The 17357-nt window shown below is 37.4% G+C and overlaps 1 protein-coding gene across 4 annotated transcripts in view; it reads left to right on the top strand.

The window, feature by feature from the left end:
* Nucleotides 1-17357, top strand: part of ZFYVE28 (zinc finger FYVE-type containing 28) — a 143192-nt gene that overhangs the window by 114748 nt on the left and 11087 nt on the right. For 2 of the 4 annotated variants that reach the window (XM_056490387.1, XM_056490389.1), the window contains 3 exons: nucleotides 11663-11817; nucleotides 12380-12496; nucleotides 14049-14153. In XM_056490387.1, the coding sequence (XP_056346362.1) occupies nucleotides 11663-11817; nucleotides 12380-12496; nucleotides 14049-14153 (377 nt within the window). The remainder of the gene's footprint in view (nucleotides 1-11662; nucleotides 11818-12379; nucleotides 12497-14048; nucleotides 14154-17357) is intronic. The other 2 variants (XM_056490388.1, XM_056490391.1) reach the window with 1 other exon arrangement.

A 17357-nucleotide genomic window follows, 5' to 3' on the forward strand; every position in this document is an offset into this window, starting at 1 on the left:
CATCATCCTGGGTGGCTTGATGAAATCTAAGTTGCCTGTTTTTCTGCATCTGATGGATATTTCCAGACATGTAGCTATTGTAGTTTGTGGTTCAGTAAAACAAACCAGCAAAGTGCCTGCTTGACTATAATGACAAAAGTTTTCCCCTTTTGAAAGACTTAGTCTATAAACAGCTAAAACTTCTTTTAATGACTCATTTTAATGAAATAAGGGAAACCCTCTGAAGTTTAAGTGCTTCACAGTAGTATGTTCCTAAATCTTTGTGCATGGAATAGTAATATTCAGTGCATCTATTTGTATAATTTTTTAGAATGTTATTTTTAGGTACTCCTCTGCTCTCTCTTCAGAGAGTTTTATTTGACCATTAAACAGCTTCTCTAGAGCTGCATTATTTCTTTACTACAACAAACATCTTCTTTGCAAAGACAATCTCTAAAATGTTATTTTCTGAAATAACTAGGTTTTCCACGATGCTATATGCATATCCAAAATAATAATTAATTTGGGAATTTTTTTCTTTTTCTTCTGAAATACACTATTTTAATGTACCTAATTTCTTGCTATTTACACTTAACAATTAGACATTAAATGTAACATTGGCAATTTTATCTGAAAAAAATGGGCTAAAGATAGAATTCTTGAAATACCTTTGTGGCCTTTCATCCTTCTGTGAAACAAATAATTCCTTTATGCTATTAAATAATCAGTACTGAGACTGGCAGTCATGTCAGATTGCAGCATGTTTTGGGAATATCTTCTGAAAACTTAGCTGTGATAGCAAAACAAGTTTAACTGCAGTAGTAATGTTGAACTAATAGTGGATTAAATAGCTGGAAATTAAAAACAGATGGAATTGATTTGAAACAATGAAGTATTGTGTATATGGAATTCTGTATAAATGTACATTTATTGTTTTCCAAATGAAGAACCAGGGAGAAAATTCCCACTCTTTGGATCCCAGAGCACCTTTCAAACAAGTGGTTTGGATTCTCAAATGGTTTTGCTAAGGAAAGTTTGATGATTTCATTGGTACCTGATCTGTGTAAAATGTTCCTCTTTCTAGTCTCAGAGGTCTGATGGTCAAGAAATTAAATGTTCACCCAGTTCAGAAGATAATTTTTTGCAAAAGGCTCATTAAGTAGTATCCAGACTTGAGATGCCTGTAGCAGTAGCTGGCTTTCTCAGCAAAGAATAAGTGAGTTCTTTGTATTTTAGAAAGTTTCCAAGAAACTGCTTTTATGCAGACTTTGAAGGTGATGCAGAAGTCTTTTGTACATCAGTGTGATTGTGAAATAACTTTGCTGACTGGAGTGAAAATTGCCCTACAGTGGGAAAGTGGCAGTTGCTCCATTGATTATAGTAGCTCCATGAAAAAACACCCATTCTGTTTTTCCTTTTTAATGGTTTATTTCCATAGATGTTATTTTTAAAACAACTATAACTTACTACATTGTAAGCAGGCAGCTAATAAAATACATGCCTGAAATCTTACCCATCTAAGTATTCAAAGTAGTAAAGTCAGTAGTTTTTAGAAATAGACTGCAGGAGTTTGTTCAGCTTTTGAATTACTGGGCAAGTTCCTGATATAGCCATTAATTTGAGTGGAAACCTGAGTGAAGGCTGCCCATCTGCTAACAGATTGAGAGGTCTTGATATATGCTCAAAGATTGGACCTAAGTTCTCTAAAAGACTGGAGCTAGAAAATGCATGAAAAATGTTGATTTGGGAATGATGAGGAAAAATAAGGGAGATAACAGAAGAACAGGGTAGTTACAATTAGTTGATTGCGAGTTTCATTTGAGTTTTTGATGTAACAGTGCCAGGGAGGAAGAAATACTGATGAATCTGTATTCAAGTGTTTATCTGCCTAGAGTAAACTTTAGTAAACTCTCCTTCTGCATTTTAAGTTTATAAAGACCCATTAAATGAGAACTTTAAATATAAGTATTAACTCGTAAAACTAACCTTAATGTTACATGAGATGCTTTCCCTAGTCAACAGGTTGGGACTTTTTTACATATGTCATTGCAGCATAACTCCTGGTGGTTTTTGGTATCTTTTTCTACTATTTTAGGTATTTACATAAGTCGGTGGTGAAGTTTTAGCACATTGTTTACAGTCTATAAAAGGCAATATCTGCAATGAATTAACTCAAGTTTATGCCAAAACAGCAAGACTCTGCCAGCAATTAGAGTGGGATATTTATCTGGATATTTCAGAGTATCTGTATTTGTGTATATGTGGGCAGACATTGATCGTTCTTAGTGTAAAATATTTCTTTGTTATATGAAGATGAAACCTCCTCTGGTACAGCTTGTCCTTTCAATGTGCCTCCCTGTGGAGAGTCAGCCTCCATCCTCTTTACAGCCACTCTTTATGTATTGTGATGAGGTCTCCTGGGGCCTTCTCCAGAGAATAAAATACTGAATTCCTTCAGTCTCTTCTCGTAGGACAGGTTCTCCATCACCTTCATGGCCTTCCTTTGGTTGCTCTCCAGTCTGTCTGTTCCTCTTCTCGAGCTGTGGAGACCACAGCCGGACACAGGAGCATTCTAGGTGTGGCCTGACAAGCTCTTGGTAGTTTGGGGTGGTCACATCTCTCATCTCTGATAGTGGTGCCCTTGTGGGTGTATCCCAGCGTCCAATTTGCTTTCAGCGCTGCAGCAGCTTCACTGCTGACCCCTGCTCAGCTCCTGCTGTGCACCAGGTCCCCCAGCTTCCCCTCAGCAAAGGATCCCAGGCTGTGCTAGGCTCTTGGGTGCCATCACTGCTGCAGGACCTTGCACTTGTCTCTGTTAAACTCCACACTCTTCTTGCCAGCTCACTGTTCCAGCCTGTCCTGGTCTGTGAGATGGATTTCCCTGCTGACTTGTCCACCTCACCAGTGTGGTGTCACCAGCAACCTGGTGATATTGCTCACAGTATTGTTATCCAGCTGGTGTTGGTGATGCTGAACATGTGAGGCCCAGTGTCCATCCCTGGGGATTCCTGCTTGTGGCAGGTCAGTCCAAGTACAGACCATTGATCAGCATTGAGTGTGAGTTCTGAGCCAGTTTCCTGCCCATCTGTCAGGCCAAGCAAAATTCACATGGGTGGACAGTTTCTTATGGAAGCAGTTTTTATGCAGTGCTTTCTCACCAGTAGATCTCAGTGTCTTGAAAAGGATTCAAGAAGGAGAAAAAACTTGGTTATCTCCAGGACTGCGAATTGTAGTAGGAGAATTCAGTTCTTTCATCTCATGGTCCAGAGCTTAAGCTAGCAAACCTACAGCACAAACTACATGCCTGCAGGTTTTAATAGAGACCACAGCTACTCTGGGGATCTTGTAGATCATAATATGGAGTACAACAAATACATTAACAGTACATTTTTACTGACTGATCAGTCTACCTGATCAGCTCTGTCTCCAGTTCTTCTGCTTTGCACTTTTACCTTTGTGTTAACGTGGTCAGGTTACACTGAAGCATTACTTTAATTTTTGGTTTGATCAGTACATTATTGTAGATTTTCTTTCTACTTTTTTTTTTTTTTTTTTTTCCCTGTAGAGCTCTTCTTTATGAAAGAGAGATTGCTCACAACCAGAAAAAGGTTGTTAGTAATGGCTTTACAGGTACTGTACTGGAGTCCTGGAAATAAAGAGCTCAATGGGAAAAGAAAAGTGTTTGTAGCTTGAGCAAATCTGAATCACTTCCAGTATAGATGCTGTTCCTGCCTGATGATTTTGAGCTGCAAACTGTGTGTCTGTCTTAGGCAGTGAGAGTCTGTGCTGTTTTGCACAGCTCTGTCACTCAAGCAGTGTGAGGGCAGTATTAACACAGTCATAAATAGGTTGATGTATACAGTCTTTTTGTTTAGTTGCTAAATCCCTTGCCCCAACAACCAGCTGAGCAGTACCAGCAAAACAAAAAAAGTCAACATTGATGAGGTCTGTCAGCTTTTGCTTCTGATTTTAGTCAGTGAGACATATGTGACTGGAGCAGATGTCTCTGGGTTTTCACCGCCAGGATTCTTCTTGATGTGTTTCATGCCTATCTTTTTCTTCACTCTGCAAGACAAAAAAAAAAAATTTCAATCTCCAAATGGTGCAGCATTTTCTAAGTCACAGTGTTCCTTCCTCAGATATTCTACAGGGTATTTTATATTTTATGCATATCTTTGTCTTTAGTAACAAGCAACTGGATGCAGATTTTATTTTTTCTGAGGAATAACCCAGACAGCTGGTGTTAACAAGTGCTTGTTACAGTGGGAAGGTGAAAATTCAGTTCTTGGAAGTTTTTTTGGTCTTTCCCTATTAAAATGATAAACTTTATATTTAAGAGGTGCCAAAATGTTCGATGTGGTTGAACTAAATATAGAATATATTACTCTCTGTGTAAATCAAGTAAAATAGGGCAATATTTTAGGCTGACTAGAATCAGTGACAAAGGCAGTAAGACTGTTGTGGCAGGATTGGTAGACAACCCACAATTTGCCATTTGGGGGCTGTATTCCAAGAGGCATATCAAACATACCATATGGCTGGAGACTGACACAAAGTGATCATAATGGGTTTGTGTTCTTGTTTCTACGTAGCTCAGTTGCAATTTTCATTTTTAGTAATTTGGCCATAATTATAATCATTTTCATTTTAGTGATGTGTAAAAAATCTGCTGTTGAATGTCACTTGGTGTTCCCTGTGATAGTTATAGAACAAAATTACTAGCTTTCAGAAATTAGGTTTTATTTTACAGATTAGGTTTTTTTCCTCCCAGTAAAACCCGTGGAATAGCATGTTTGGGAGTTTTCAGATTGTGTAATTAAAATCACTATAGTAACTGCAGCTTTTGCAGAGGTTTTGTCCATGCCTAAAGATACATTGTAAAACCACAGTTAGATTAGAGGAAAAAAGTAGAGGATTTCCTCATACCACAGTGCTGAAGATAAGGAATAAAGAGAAACCTGTCTTTTCTAGCTAAAATTTGAAGGTTTCACCTAATACTTTAATTCACTTTTCTTAGCTTTGACTACCACATCTGGTTATGGAATTTCTGTGGGATTCTCCTATACCCTAGGATGCATTAATGCTTCTGCTGCTCATTCTGTGTTATTTTTTGAGGGAACTGGTGGAAGCAATATGAAAATGTTGTGCTAATAAGTTTCCCTGTCCCTCAGAGTTTTTGAAGCTGCATCTCCATCTCCATTTCTGCCACACACAGGAGCTGCAAGTCAACAGTGGATCTGCAGGAACTTGATGCTAAATTAAGTAATCCACTTGTTGCAATGCCATGCAGAACTGTGGCTTGCCTATGGCAGAGGACATTGCTAATGAGCTGTATAAAATTATTCTTTGCCCTGAAATATTTGTATCAGGTATCCAAGTTCTGCATAAAGTGTAAAAGCTGGGACTGATATTTCTCTATCCCTGCCTTGGATACCAGAGCTGGTTTTATACAGCATTTCATCATAATTCCTATACTACTTGTGGTTTTCACTTTCCTTTTTTCCAGTTCAGTATATATTTTTGAAGTTTAAATATTTCTGTTATCTTATTTTATTTATCCTTTTTCAGTGTGAGTGAATGATTGAGACCTTCAAACGCGAGTTTGATTACAAGAAAGTGTTGGAAAAAATGTCATGGTGGAATTGAAAAGTCATAGTAGACCCCAAGCAATATTCTAACTACTTGTTTGTTCTGTTCTGTTTTTTCTTGAATTTTAAAATAACTTTATCTTGCAGGTTTTATCCCTTTTTGGCTTAAACTTTAGGAAAAGCAGTAAATGTGGTGGTACCTTGCAAATATCTGACATTAAATTTGATGGTTAGAAAGTACCACTGTTCATTACCAATGCTCTTTAGTTATTTGTTCACTTGCATGCACACTTAAAGAAGTTTTATCTATAATGACCAAAAAAGCTGTTTGAGAGAGAGCACTGTTAAAGTTGATAAATTCTGCACTGGCACTGTTGTTTATTTTAGTTTCCATTTGAAATACTGTATCTTTGCATTCATCTTGAGAACCCAGTGCAGAGTGTTAATGAGTTTGAGTAAGCCATAAGTTCTGCTGGGCTGAGTTTCTTAGAGTGGATCTCTTTAGCAAGATGCTGCTTTAACAGCTGTGGCTTTTGCAAAGTCCAAGTGAGAATGCTCTGCAGTTTGAGGTCTGAACAGCTGAGGAAAGATTCAAGATGTTATTCCAGCAGAGTGGGGAGCTACAGAAGCTGCCAAAGTCTGGAGCAGAAGTTCTTGCTGTTGATTTCAAATTCAATAGAGTTCAATCCTCAGGATTTTTCCTGACTGAAGATATCACCTAGGACATATGGATAATCCTGTTAGCTAAATTCCTTATTTTAATGAGCCAACCTCAGGCTGCCTACCTCTACAAAGGCAAGAAAAAGCTAAGGACAGACTTCTGCAAATCTTGCAGCATAGGAAAATTAACTCCCCCACTGAGGAATTCAGAAGGTTGACAGCAGATGGGGCTTCTAGCACATGTCTTGTGAATGGAACTGGGCATTGCTCATACTTGTGATAATACTGTTACCTAGTCAAGTCCAGTTCTTTTGGTGATTTCTAGCTAGAGGGATTTGCATGCAGTTATATTATTTGTTTTTCAAGACTAAGTTCTGAAGCCTTGGTGTGCTTTAAGTGTGGGTGGGTTGATTGGTGGGTTTTTTTCACCCTCTAGCTGTTTCTCTTAAAAGAGAGAGGAAATAGCTATGGGGTTATATTTTAAAACCCTCTTGACTTAATAAAGTATTAGGGTTTAGAAGACAAGAAATAAAGTTCTGCGTTAATGGTTTTTTTTTTTTTAGTCTCCTTTAAATGTAGCTTCTGGGGTCATTCCTAAAAACATAGTCCTTACCTAAAAAACTACATGCTATTACCTAAATAATAGCATATAATGTTCTGGCTTGGGTTTAAGTGACTCTAAAATTGAGTGTGCAGCCACCCACTTCACTTAAAATAATTGTAAGAAGCCAACCATATCAGAATTTTTTAACATAGCACATGTTAAAAACCAACAGGTTTTAGCTTTCTGTTTGTTTCTTAAAGAAACACTACAAGTACTGCAAAAAGCAGGATGGGAAGTAGGTTAGGGGTTTTTTTCTTACTGATATGGGAATTACATATCTCTTACCTAAACCTCTATAATTTTCCTCTTGCCATTTCTCATGTATGCAACTTTTGCCTTCCCTAAACTTTGTGTTTGAACCTTTACATGGCCTTTGGAGTTGCTTTTTGTTCTTTTTAGCAAATTGGAACCCAGAGTTACTACAGCTTTCTAGAAGAGTAAGAGTACTAGCTTGGCTGACAGGTTAGTGGTGAATTTTCCAGGTAGAGGCTGCACAAATATCAGTGGGAGCAATGTACCAACTTGGTGAAGTTGTTTTAGAAATTATGTACAATGAATAACATAGATTTGCCTGCAAACGCTTTGGTTTGGGTTTTTTTCATTTACCATAAGGATGAAAAAATTCAAGTGGAAGAGAAAGTATTTTAGATTGGATAAAAAGTGAATGTTATTGTTACTTACTTTTCTAGTAAACATTTGCAATATTGTTACAGAGTTTTCTTCTCATATATTCTGCATTTGTGCAGAGCAGATTTCAGTTTTAAAGAACTGTAGTTTTTAAAAAATTTGAAAGGAGACATCAGTGAGTGGACACAGATTTTTCCAGCTGCTGCTATGTTTTGAGCATAAATGTAAAATATTTAAATTTGGACCAACGTTGAATTGGTTGACTTTGGTTGTTGTTTTAGACTTTGCTGCTTTCACTGGTTTGGATGAGTGTCAATGACCAACAAGCACAGCTCAAAGCCTACAGAGTCACAGATGGTTACTTAAAATGTCTGTCCACTTTGGAAAATGTCTGTTGTAACCTTCTTGTTCCACAGTCTTGTTTTCCATTATACAGTGTATTATTTTGCTACTTAAACTGGCTCAGAAGTGTCCTTTGGAACACAAAAGCTATAAAGCAGATCACATCTTGGTAAAAGATTGTATTAGGTACAATTACATTATTGGCTTTTGTTTGCTTGTACATATTTGGCTAAATTTCACAGTAAAGCCTTTAGACCAGGTAACCATTCTAGAGATACACCTTGAAAGTGTTGAAAGAGTCTTACAATTCTTCTAATGCAGTAAGTGAAGTGTAATTTTAAAATGGGTGACTGAAGCCAAGTTAAGCAAAAAGCTAATTAATTTTATCTGCCACAGGGTATCTGTTCCTTTATAAGGTATGAGCAGATTTACTGACTGGAATCAGCATTTGCCATAACATTTTATTTCTTTATATTCACTTTCAGTTGTGTTAGCATTGCAATGTTTTTAGTCTGAAAAATTAATGCATGATAAGCATGGTATATATGATAAATGTTTGACATAGGGAGTTCCATGTGTGTTTTGGTGATACCTCTTTGTAACTTAATTCATTGGGTTACTTAGGGTTCCTTTCAACCAAAGAGTTGAGAAAACAAAGACTTGTCTCTAGCAGTAGTATGGCTGTTTGTGTTGTGCAATGAGACATGATTCTGCAGATTCTGGCTGTGAAACATTCCAGATCCAAGCCAAGTCTGACATTAATGAAATGCTTCCTAAATATCTGGTGGTGGCTGAGAATGCTGATCCAAATTATTCATGTTAGGCCAAGCAGGAAAGTTATCCTTTAAAGGGAAAAAAACCAAAAACCAACAATAACATAATGGAAGCTACACTGTAGATCACATTTCAAGTTTGTTTTCTATAGTATCAGTTTATTAAATCATGAGAATCTATTTGCATGGATGCAGTCATTGCTGTTTGGGATACCTTGCTGTGTTAAAAAAAAGCTGTCTTTTTTGCTGTTTATCTGAAACAATTGCAGTTTCTGTTCTTACAGTATTTCTGTCTCTACAATATTAAAATTTTGGCTATATTCTTTAACAGATATACTATAAAGTAAAGAACAAATGATTGTTGGTTGTTCTTTGAGAGTCATTTTTGTCTAAGTCTAACTTGGCTTGGTAAAGGCAGAGTAATTGTTTGAAGCTCTGTAGCAATTCTTAGGTCCAGTTTTCAGTTTTTCTGGAGCATTCACTTTTTTGCTTTGTAGTAGCACAAGTGATCCCAAGTACAAAATATCCTCTTTTCTGAGTCTCCTGTGTGTGAATACTGTAGTTTGCATAGGAGTGTGCATATGAAAGTATGTCATAAATGTGAGTGTACAGACATGCTGGAGCAGTTCACATGTGCTCTGTGCTGGGGATTTTGAGGACAAAACAGTCCCAGCCAGTCTTAATGACACACCACAAAATCTAACAGAATAGTCTGCAACAGAAGTAGGTCAAACCACATTCCCTGAATGAAGTAGGTAAAAATGCATTCCTCCCAGCTGGAGGAAGCTCAGAAAGGCCAACATTATTATTAAAATTGGTCAGAATTGTGGGATGAGCCTTTCTTCCTTTCTGCAAAACAGCAGAGGACCAAGTGGCTTGTGTTCTTGAAAAGCACCCTTCACAGCTCTCTGCCCACTTAACACCTTCCTTTGAAATATTTTTTCAGCTGTGATTTGGAGGGAAAAGTCATCCTTGATTCAGTAGCCCTGTTTTCCCCTGCACTAAAGTTTCTGTGTATTGGGAGTTTTGGAGAGACCTTTGTGTTGGGGTTATATAATTATACAGACTGCATTTGACTCTGTCAGGAGGTCCCTGCTTGCCTTGGAGAGCAGTTTATAGTGCATAAGTGTGCATCACTAAGAAAGTTCTTATATAAACAAGAATTAGAGCCTATTTGGTTGTGTTGCAAGGCAAAGTCCCTTATCTGTATGTGAGAGGGTTTGTGTGAATAGGCATCCTCTGACTGCATACCCTTGCGAGTCAGGAATCTCTTCCTGGCTCTCTCTGCCTTTCAGTTTATTCCTTTGTAAACCACATTTGTACATTTTCATTGTCTTGAACACAGCCCTTTGCACACTGACAGGCTTGCTGTTATAATATCTATCATATCCCCTATGGAAACACAAAGGAAAATTGAAAGAGAATTCTCACTTCATTCTCAGTGTCTTTGATAAGCCCAGTCAGTCGTGGTGCTGCTGGAACTGTAAACATAGAAATAACATCTCTTCACAAGAATTTTCTTTTGTTAGTAGCAGTAGATAACAGGAACAAAATGAGTCTCTTGCAAGCCTAGTCTTTACTCTGTGTTTGAAAGGAAGGGGGCCAGTTAAGGTACTCATGCTATACATCTTCTACTGATATTTTTATCAATGACTAACCTCCAGTACTTATTTATTTTCAGTCTGCTTTTCCCAGGGCTTGTAAGATTGGGTGGCATAATTATTTCTCTTTTATATTTCAAAGGATTATCTGTGGAGCCTACAGGTAGAGTTTGAGAACAATATCCTATAAAATTTTGTTATAATTATGTTACCTGTGTGTCTTCTCCCAGAATAACTATTCATGTATACTGCCATGAGGATGAGATCTGCAAGATGGTGAATGTTTCTGCACCTGAAAAAAGCAGATTGAACTCAAAATGTTTTAATATTACTTTTTTGTTATACATGCTACTTATACATGTAGTTAGTAACTCTTCTTTTAACATGGTAGTTGTCTGTAAAGTGAAGAGTGCTAGAGTTTTGGACAGCAAAAGTATGATTTTTAAGTAAAAAAGTCTAGTTTTTTGTAATAATTGGCAATAATAATTTCTTTTCAATATGTGGAGAGAGATGGTTTAGTGTTCCCTCTGACTTGAATGTAGTGGAGTAAGAAGACTTCTGTATCATTTGGTCCTTAGGACTTCATTGTAGTTATATCCTGTGCTCTAGTCCCATTTAAGGGATTTTAGGGGCAAACTGCTACTTTTCCCCTAAGTACTTCCTGTTTTAAAAATCTTGATTTACAAATACTTAAGGCAATTCCTGATACTTGAAGATTCTCCCCAAGGCTTCTTTGCTGTATCAGATGTTTCAAGCTTCTTCTCTGTAAGAGAAAAGTGGTAGGGGTGGTGGTGGTAAAAGTGTGGGAAAGTCTGACATCTGGTTTTTAACAGAAAAATGCAAGTTTGGGTAGAATTTGGTGTCACATTTAAATGTCTTTAGAGTTGATGAGCCATTCTTTACAATAGTTTGACATTTCAGCAATTTCTAATGTTACATTTAGAAGGGAATTAACTTACCTCTACTGTGTAAATCATATATTATAACTGCTATTTCCATTTTTTTGGATGAAGTTATAGTTAGATTCTGTTCTTGCTATATTAAGGTAACATAATTCAGAAATTTTTTTTCTTCAAATAATTTCCATGTTCGTAAATTTCTAAGTTGACTTCAGAACTGACCTTCACATTTTTAGGTTTATATTCCCCTTCAGGATTTTTGGTGGAGTTATGGTCTCAGGACTGAGCTTTTGGAAGAAGTTAATGTGAAAAATGGCACAGCACTTTGTAACAGCTAAGGAAAAAATGCAGTAAAACACAGACAAGTGATTTTCTGCTTAAAGTTTTTTTGCAGCTGTCACAGAGTGAAAATCAAACATGATGGTGATTGGTTGCATGCTGATTCACTTCAACAAGAATTTACAGCAATTAGTTCTGGTACTATAGAGTCTTGCCTGAGTCATAAATCCTTTAGGATTTGCTGAACATCCTGAACAACTGAGTGAAGATTTGCATTACTTTCCTTTACATTATTTTTTTTCTCTGACAGCAGTTTAATGACAAGTTCTTGTTCATCTGATGACATTGATCAGGAAGAAATCCAGCTCGCCTTGCAGGCTGCCAAAATTGCCACACGAGAGAAGATCAGATCTAGATTTCATGGCAGTAATGATCTTATTCACCGCCTTTTTGTCTGTATCTCAGGTATGAGAATCACTGGATTATTAGACTATTATTGGTGGGGGTTTTGGTTTATTTTTTTGGGGTTTTGCAGATCAAGTTGTGGTAGAAAGGACTAGAAATGAAGTTTCAGGAAAACTCTGCTTTTGGGGCCTGACTTGCAGTCTTGTTTAGAACTGTTTGGAACTTACAGAATCAGAGAGGCTGACATCCTAGACCTGTAGTGTTGAATAATTTGGACTTGTATTAGGTTTGATTTTTCCCTGGTGATGCCCTGTTGTGTTAAAGGAATGAAATTTTACCTTAGCAGTTGTGTCTTCATGCAAAATGAATCTCTCAGCATTTCCTGCCAAAGGATGTATGTATTGATATGTATAGACTTGCAGGTAGCATGAAAACCAGAATGTAAATTGGCCATTATGGAGAATTAGTTTAATCAGATGTTCAATTTTTATTCCTAATGTGAGCAAGTGATCCCCTAAAAATACGTGAGGCCATTACTGGTACTAACAGGCAGATTTAAGTAATTTTTTAGAGGATGGTGAAACAGTCTGGAAATTATTTACCCTTTTTCTCCAACTCTAAGGTGTTGCTGACCAGCTGCAGACAAACTATGCTAGTGATCTGAGAAGTATCTTAAAGACCTTGTTTGAAGTTATGGCAACCAAACCTGAAACAGAGGACAAGGAGAAGCAGAAGAAAGGTAAAAGACCTAAACATTTGTTTTCTATAATGAATTTCTGCTGGTAGCCCCATGGGGGTCCATAAACTGTTTGACACAAATTCCCCTAACACATTGTTATCATTTTGACAGGATTCACTGTACAGTGATTTCACCTAAGTTTAAAAGGAGTCATGAAAACAGACTGTAAACAGGATGAAGTCATTGGATAGGAACACATGAGTTTGTCTTAAGGCAAATATTAGAGTTAAAGTCTTCAGAATTCATCTGCTGTTTCCATATTTCTATATTTAACAGCAGCACAGTATTCGTAGCCCATATAGTTTATAGCCATAATTTATGCAGGGTTTGGATTTTACAGATTTATTTTTCCCCCCAGATTTGTTTTACAGTGAGTGCATTTTAAGTTGCCCAAAGCACAGACTGTAAGATGGGAATGCTCAGTAAGATATTGAAATCTGTCCTGTCTTGAAGAAATTGAAGAATTTGACTTCAAGATAGAAAAATACCACATTTCAATTCTAGATAATTAAAGTAATGGAACCAGAACTAGATCATGGGCCAACAAAATATTTTTTTTCCTGTGACCATTTTTATTATTTCTTTTCTAAGTGGCACATCTGCCAGCTTATCTAAGAATAACCATGTCATCCCAGCAAGGCTGCAATTACCTTTGTCATTTGTTATCATTAGAATTACCAGCATCTGAAAGTGACCAGAGCTCTTTTTTTTTTCCCCCCTACTTCCTTTCCACCAGATTGAAAACTTTTTCTTTCCCCCAGTTTGATTTAAAAGCACTGAGGTTTTTATGTGAAACACTTAGTTAAAAGTTGGATCAAGTTAGCAGGAAAAACCTACACTCCGATATCAATTCTACAGTGGGATAATTCACAACATGCCTTACAGTCTTCTGTCACTTTTGGTTGAACTTTTCACAACAGTTTTATGGTGGCAGCCTGTCATGATGTGAAAATAGATTGGTTTTTGGGGTTTTTTAATGTTAAAAAATAAATAAATGGGATTAGAGAGAGTTGCTAGAAAGAGAACACAAGAGCTCCTGAACCTTCAAGTAAGAGTAATAAAGAAACTGGGGTTGTAAAGAATTATCACTGGGAAATATATTTTAATCAATAATACTTGGATGGATGTAATTTCTAATGGATCAACTCTTGCATTAAAAAAGATGGTATTGACAAAGTAAGCATGAACCAAATGAGCAAAGAAAGAGGAGTTTTGGGGTGAGGTTTCTCTTTGATATGTGTGATTCACCTTGGGAATCTCTCATTGTTCTCAAAATCTGTTTGTCTTAAAGGATCCGAGTTAAGAACTGGGAAATAAAATGCAGGTGCTGCTATACTAGCAGAAGTAAGACTGCATGTCCTGTAATAACAGCATCTTTCATTTCTGTTGTCATCCCAAAGAATAGGAGACTGGTAAATCACTGCTTGTGTCGGGGTAGAGAGAAAGCAAGAAGTGTAAGAAGGTGCTACTGTGGTCTAATCCCAGAAGCTCTAACATGAATCTTTTAAGTGAAAATTGGAAAAACATGAGTATTTTTTGAATTGTTTTACAGTTAATCATGGTTTAAGGAATGCAGCATTGGAAGACTGTGCTTTATGTCAAGAAAGTATATCATCCTCAGAACTTGCAGCAAAAGCCAGAGATGGGGACTTTGAAGGTATTTTCTTTTTTTTTAAGAATTAAAATGAGACAACACTGATGTATAAGAATGTGATCATTAAAATGAAAAGTCTTTTAATGTTTGGCTCTGGAAAGTGAGTATAAAATGTTGTCATGCTGTTTTAGAGATAAAGAAGGTAAACTGAGCATATTTCTTTCAGGTTTTTTCTTACAGCCTCATGGAACTCTTATCCACAAGTTGTCATATTCATCAATGTATGAATTTGTCTATGTCAGTGCAGAAAGGGTCTGTATAGTAAAGATTTAATAGTGTATGATGTTATATCTGATGAGTTTCTGAGGTCTGTGTGAGATGCAAAGCCTTAAGTAAGGTCTTCTCAGACAAATCTTGAGGGTTTTTGTATCATTTGCTGCATGTGGATGTGCTGCTTTATCCCAAGGCAGAAGTACCTTTCATTTTCTTCACTTTTGTCTTTGATCAAGATATTTTGGCTAATATTTTCTCATTCTTCTTCATATTATTTCAAAGAAAAGGATAGTTTTAGCTAAGTCTGCTCAAATCTCAGAGAGTACATGGTAAGAATGAAGAAAGCACATAAGTCTCAAAGTTTTGGTTGAGGTTCAAGTATTCTGAAAGCTCACAAGTTGTTTCTTTTTTATTAATATGAGCTTCTTCAGAGTTAATTGTCGGCTAACGTCCTATTATGACAAAATCAGTATAAAAAATGGATTAAAAGATACCAGAGCACTTGCAGTCAAAGAATGAGAAAAGAGATATATGAGATGGAGCAAACAAGAAAGCAATCAGCTTTGATCTTTAAGGCTAAGTGGTGGTTACAGCACACCAGGAGCCCAATTATCAGGGCTGTAATATGTCTGTGGTCAAGTGAGAAGTACAAGACAGCCATCAGCTATGAAACTGTATCTGAGCTTCCCAGAAACTCAAGTGTGCAGTAATTTCCTTGTGCTTTAAAACTTTGATGTATTGTTATGTATTTGTCCATGTACACTGCTGTCCTTCCAGTGGGAGGTTTGGATGATGAAGCAGTGTGTGCTTCTGCTTGTATGTGGAGAGTGGTGACCAATAGAAAAGAAATATTGGTTCGTGTCATTTTTAATAAAGATCAGAAATCACAGGTGGGGGGGAAAAAGGAACTCTCAAAGATTAGATTTTAGAGTAATACTACATATTTATAACTTATTTTGTGCTTATATAAAACCTATGGTTTGCTTGCTTACTCTTCTGAAGCTGCAGGCTAAAGGATCTAATCTATTTAGAACAGCAGGCCTAATTCATGTATAATGCACTGTAGAATATTATCTCTTCTGGAGGAAGATGATTTGGAGGCAGATAAAGAACTATTCAGTAGTCATTTTAATTGATTTTTCTATTGTGCTGTAATTCAGAATGTCACAGAAGGTGCAGGAAGGAACAAATCTTTAAACAAAATCCTTTACCATGTGTAGGTTATTGCAAAGAGACTGAGATTATTCCTTCTCTGCCACTTCAATTCATTGTCTTTTGTTTTGGATCGATGCTGATGCTGTTGGTGAATTTGACTTACAGAACTTGAAAGCCAGTAATTCTGAACTGCAGCATGCTACATAACTCTCTCACAGTGGGTGTACATTTTGTCACAGCAAAGTCACTTCTCTTCCCTGGCATGTTGCTCAGCTTTTAAGGTTCTTCAGCCTTTCATGGTACCTATTGGCACAGGGAATGCTTCACGTTTGGAGAAGTGAGTTGGGAATTATTTACTGAAATAAGAGGACTGGTCTGGGTACTTAGGTGATATGGCCAATGCAGAAAAGGGGACTCTCTTGAAAGTACAGGCGGCCCTGCAGCATCCAGGCAGGATGAATCTGTTATGTCCCTGCCCTGAGTGAATGGTAAAACCAGATATGTAGTATTATAGCACATGCAGATCATTTAAAAAAAAAAAAAAACCAATCCCCTGCCTGCACTTTTATTGAGAATAGCAGATGTTTTATGTGTGCCTGCATGGTAGAAAGCAGCCCTTTGTGGCATAACCAAGTCCCTTTTGAATAATTAGACGTGGATGCCAGGATGAGCTTGGCTGCCGTGGTCCAATGTTTCCCATGCTAGCATATCCTCTAAACTGAGCCAATTAGCAGGTGTTCTGCAGGTACTCTACTTTTGGTGCTCACACAGGCTCACTGGGAAGGCTTGGCCATGTCTACACCAGTCTCCTTGCAGGCTTTCTCTGGGACCCTTCTTTGGCTTATGTATAAGTGGTTGTACTGTAAATATCTACTCGTACAAAGCAGTGCAGCTCTCCTGACTGTGTGTACTGAAGAGTGTGGTCTGCTCTTACTTGGCTCCATTCCTGATAGAGGAATTTTATCTGTCTCAAAGAGACAGAGGATGCTGAAGAGTTTGGAGATGAGCTCCACTTTCCAAAACACAAGAAGTCACAGAAGGTCTGCTAAAAGGGATATCTGAAGTGGGTCAATTTGCTGAATTTATGGCAACTTTAGAAACACCCCTCAGCTCCAATTCATGCCAAACCCCTGTCCCTTTAGGTCACAAGTTGTTATTGCTGGCAACACTGTACAGACTTTTTTCTGATGAGGTATGCAGGGATAACTAATGGGATACATGGTTTTGCCATCCTTAAGGCATCCAGCATGAGGCATAAACTGATACCAAGATTTTAACCTCGTCAGCCACCTTCCTTTTCCCCCTTACAACACCTCCCCATGTATCTTGTGTTTGCTGGCCACTGTGGAAGGAACAGCCCCTGACTTTGGGTGATGTTTGGGTGCAGATGGAAGATGTCTGGTGGATAAGGCAACTTTTGCTGCTTGAACGTTGTTCCCTGTTTCTTGCAGAGAGCCTGGTGGGTTTGTCCTTCAGGCCAGATCTGGCCATGAGCCATCAACAGGAGTACAGGAATACACAGTTATCATTGTAAATGGAGTGAATGCAAAGACTGAGAGCATTGCATCAAAGTTAATTAATTCCTTTTTTGTACGTCAATTCTATACCTCAGGTCACTCAATTATTTCAACTGAAAGTGAAAATTTAAAGTAAAGGAGCCCATCAGTAGCTCTTCTCTTCTGCCATTGTGGCAGAATTCATGTATTGAATTGAGACAGTCCAGCCAACTACCTGCCAGGAAAGCTCTTCCCTATTATCAAATAAATCCCTCTAACCAAATGTAGCAAATGTTTTAGATTGTATTGAATCAATGGTATTAAAAAAAAAAAAAAAAAACAC

This window comes from Oenanthe melanoleuca, chromosome 4 (genome assembly GCF_029582105.1).
Source record: "Oenanthe melanoleuca isolate GR-GAL-2019-014 chromosome 4, OMel1.0, whole genome shotgun sequence".
Lineage (NCBI taxonomy): Eukaryota > Metazoa > Chordata > Aves > Passeriformes > Muscicapidae > Oenanthe > Oenanthe melanoleuca.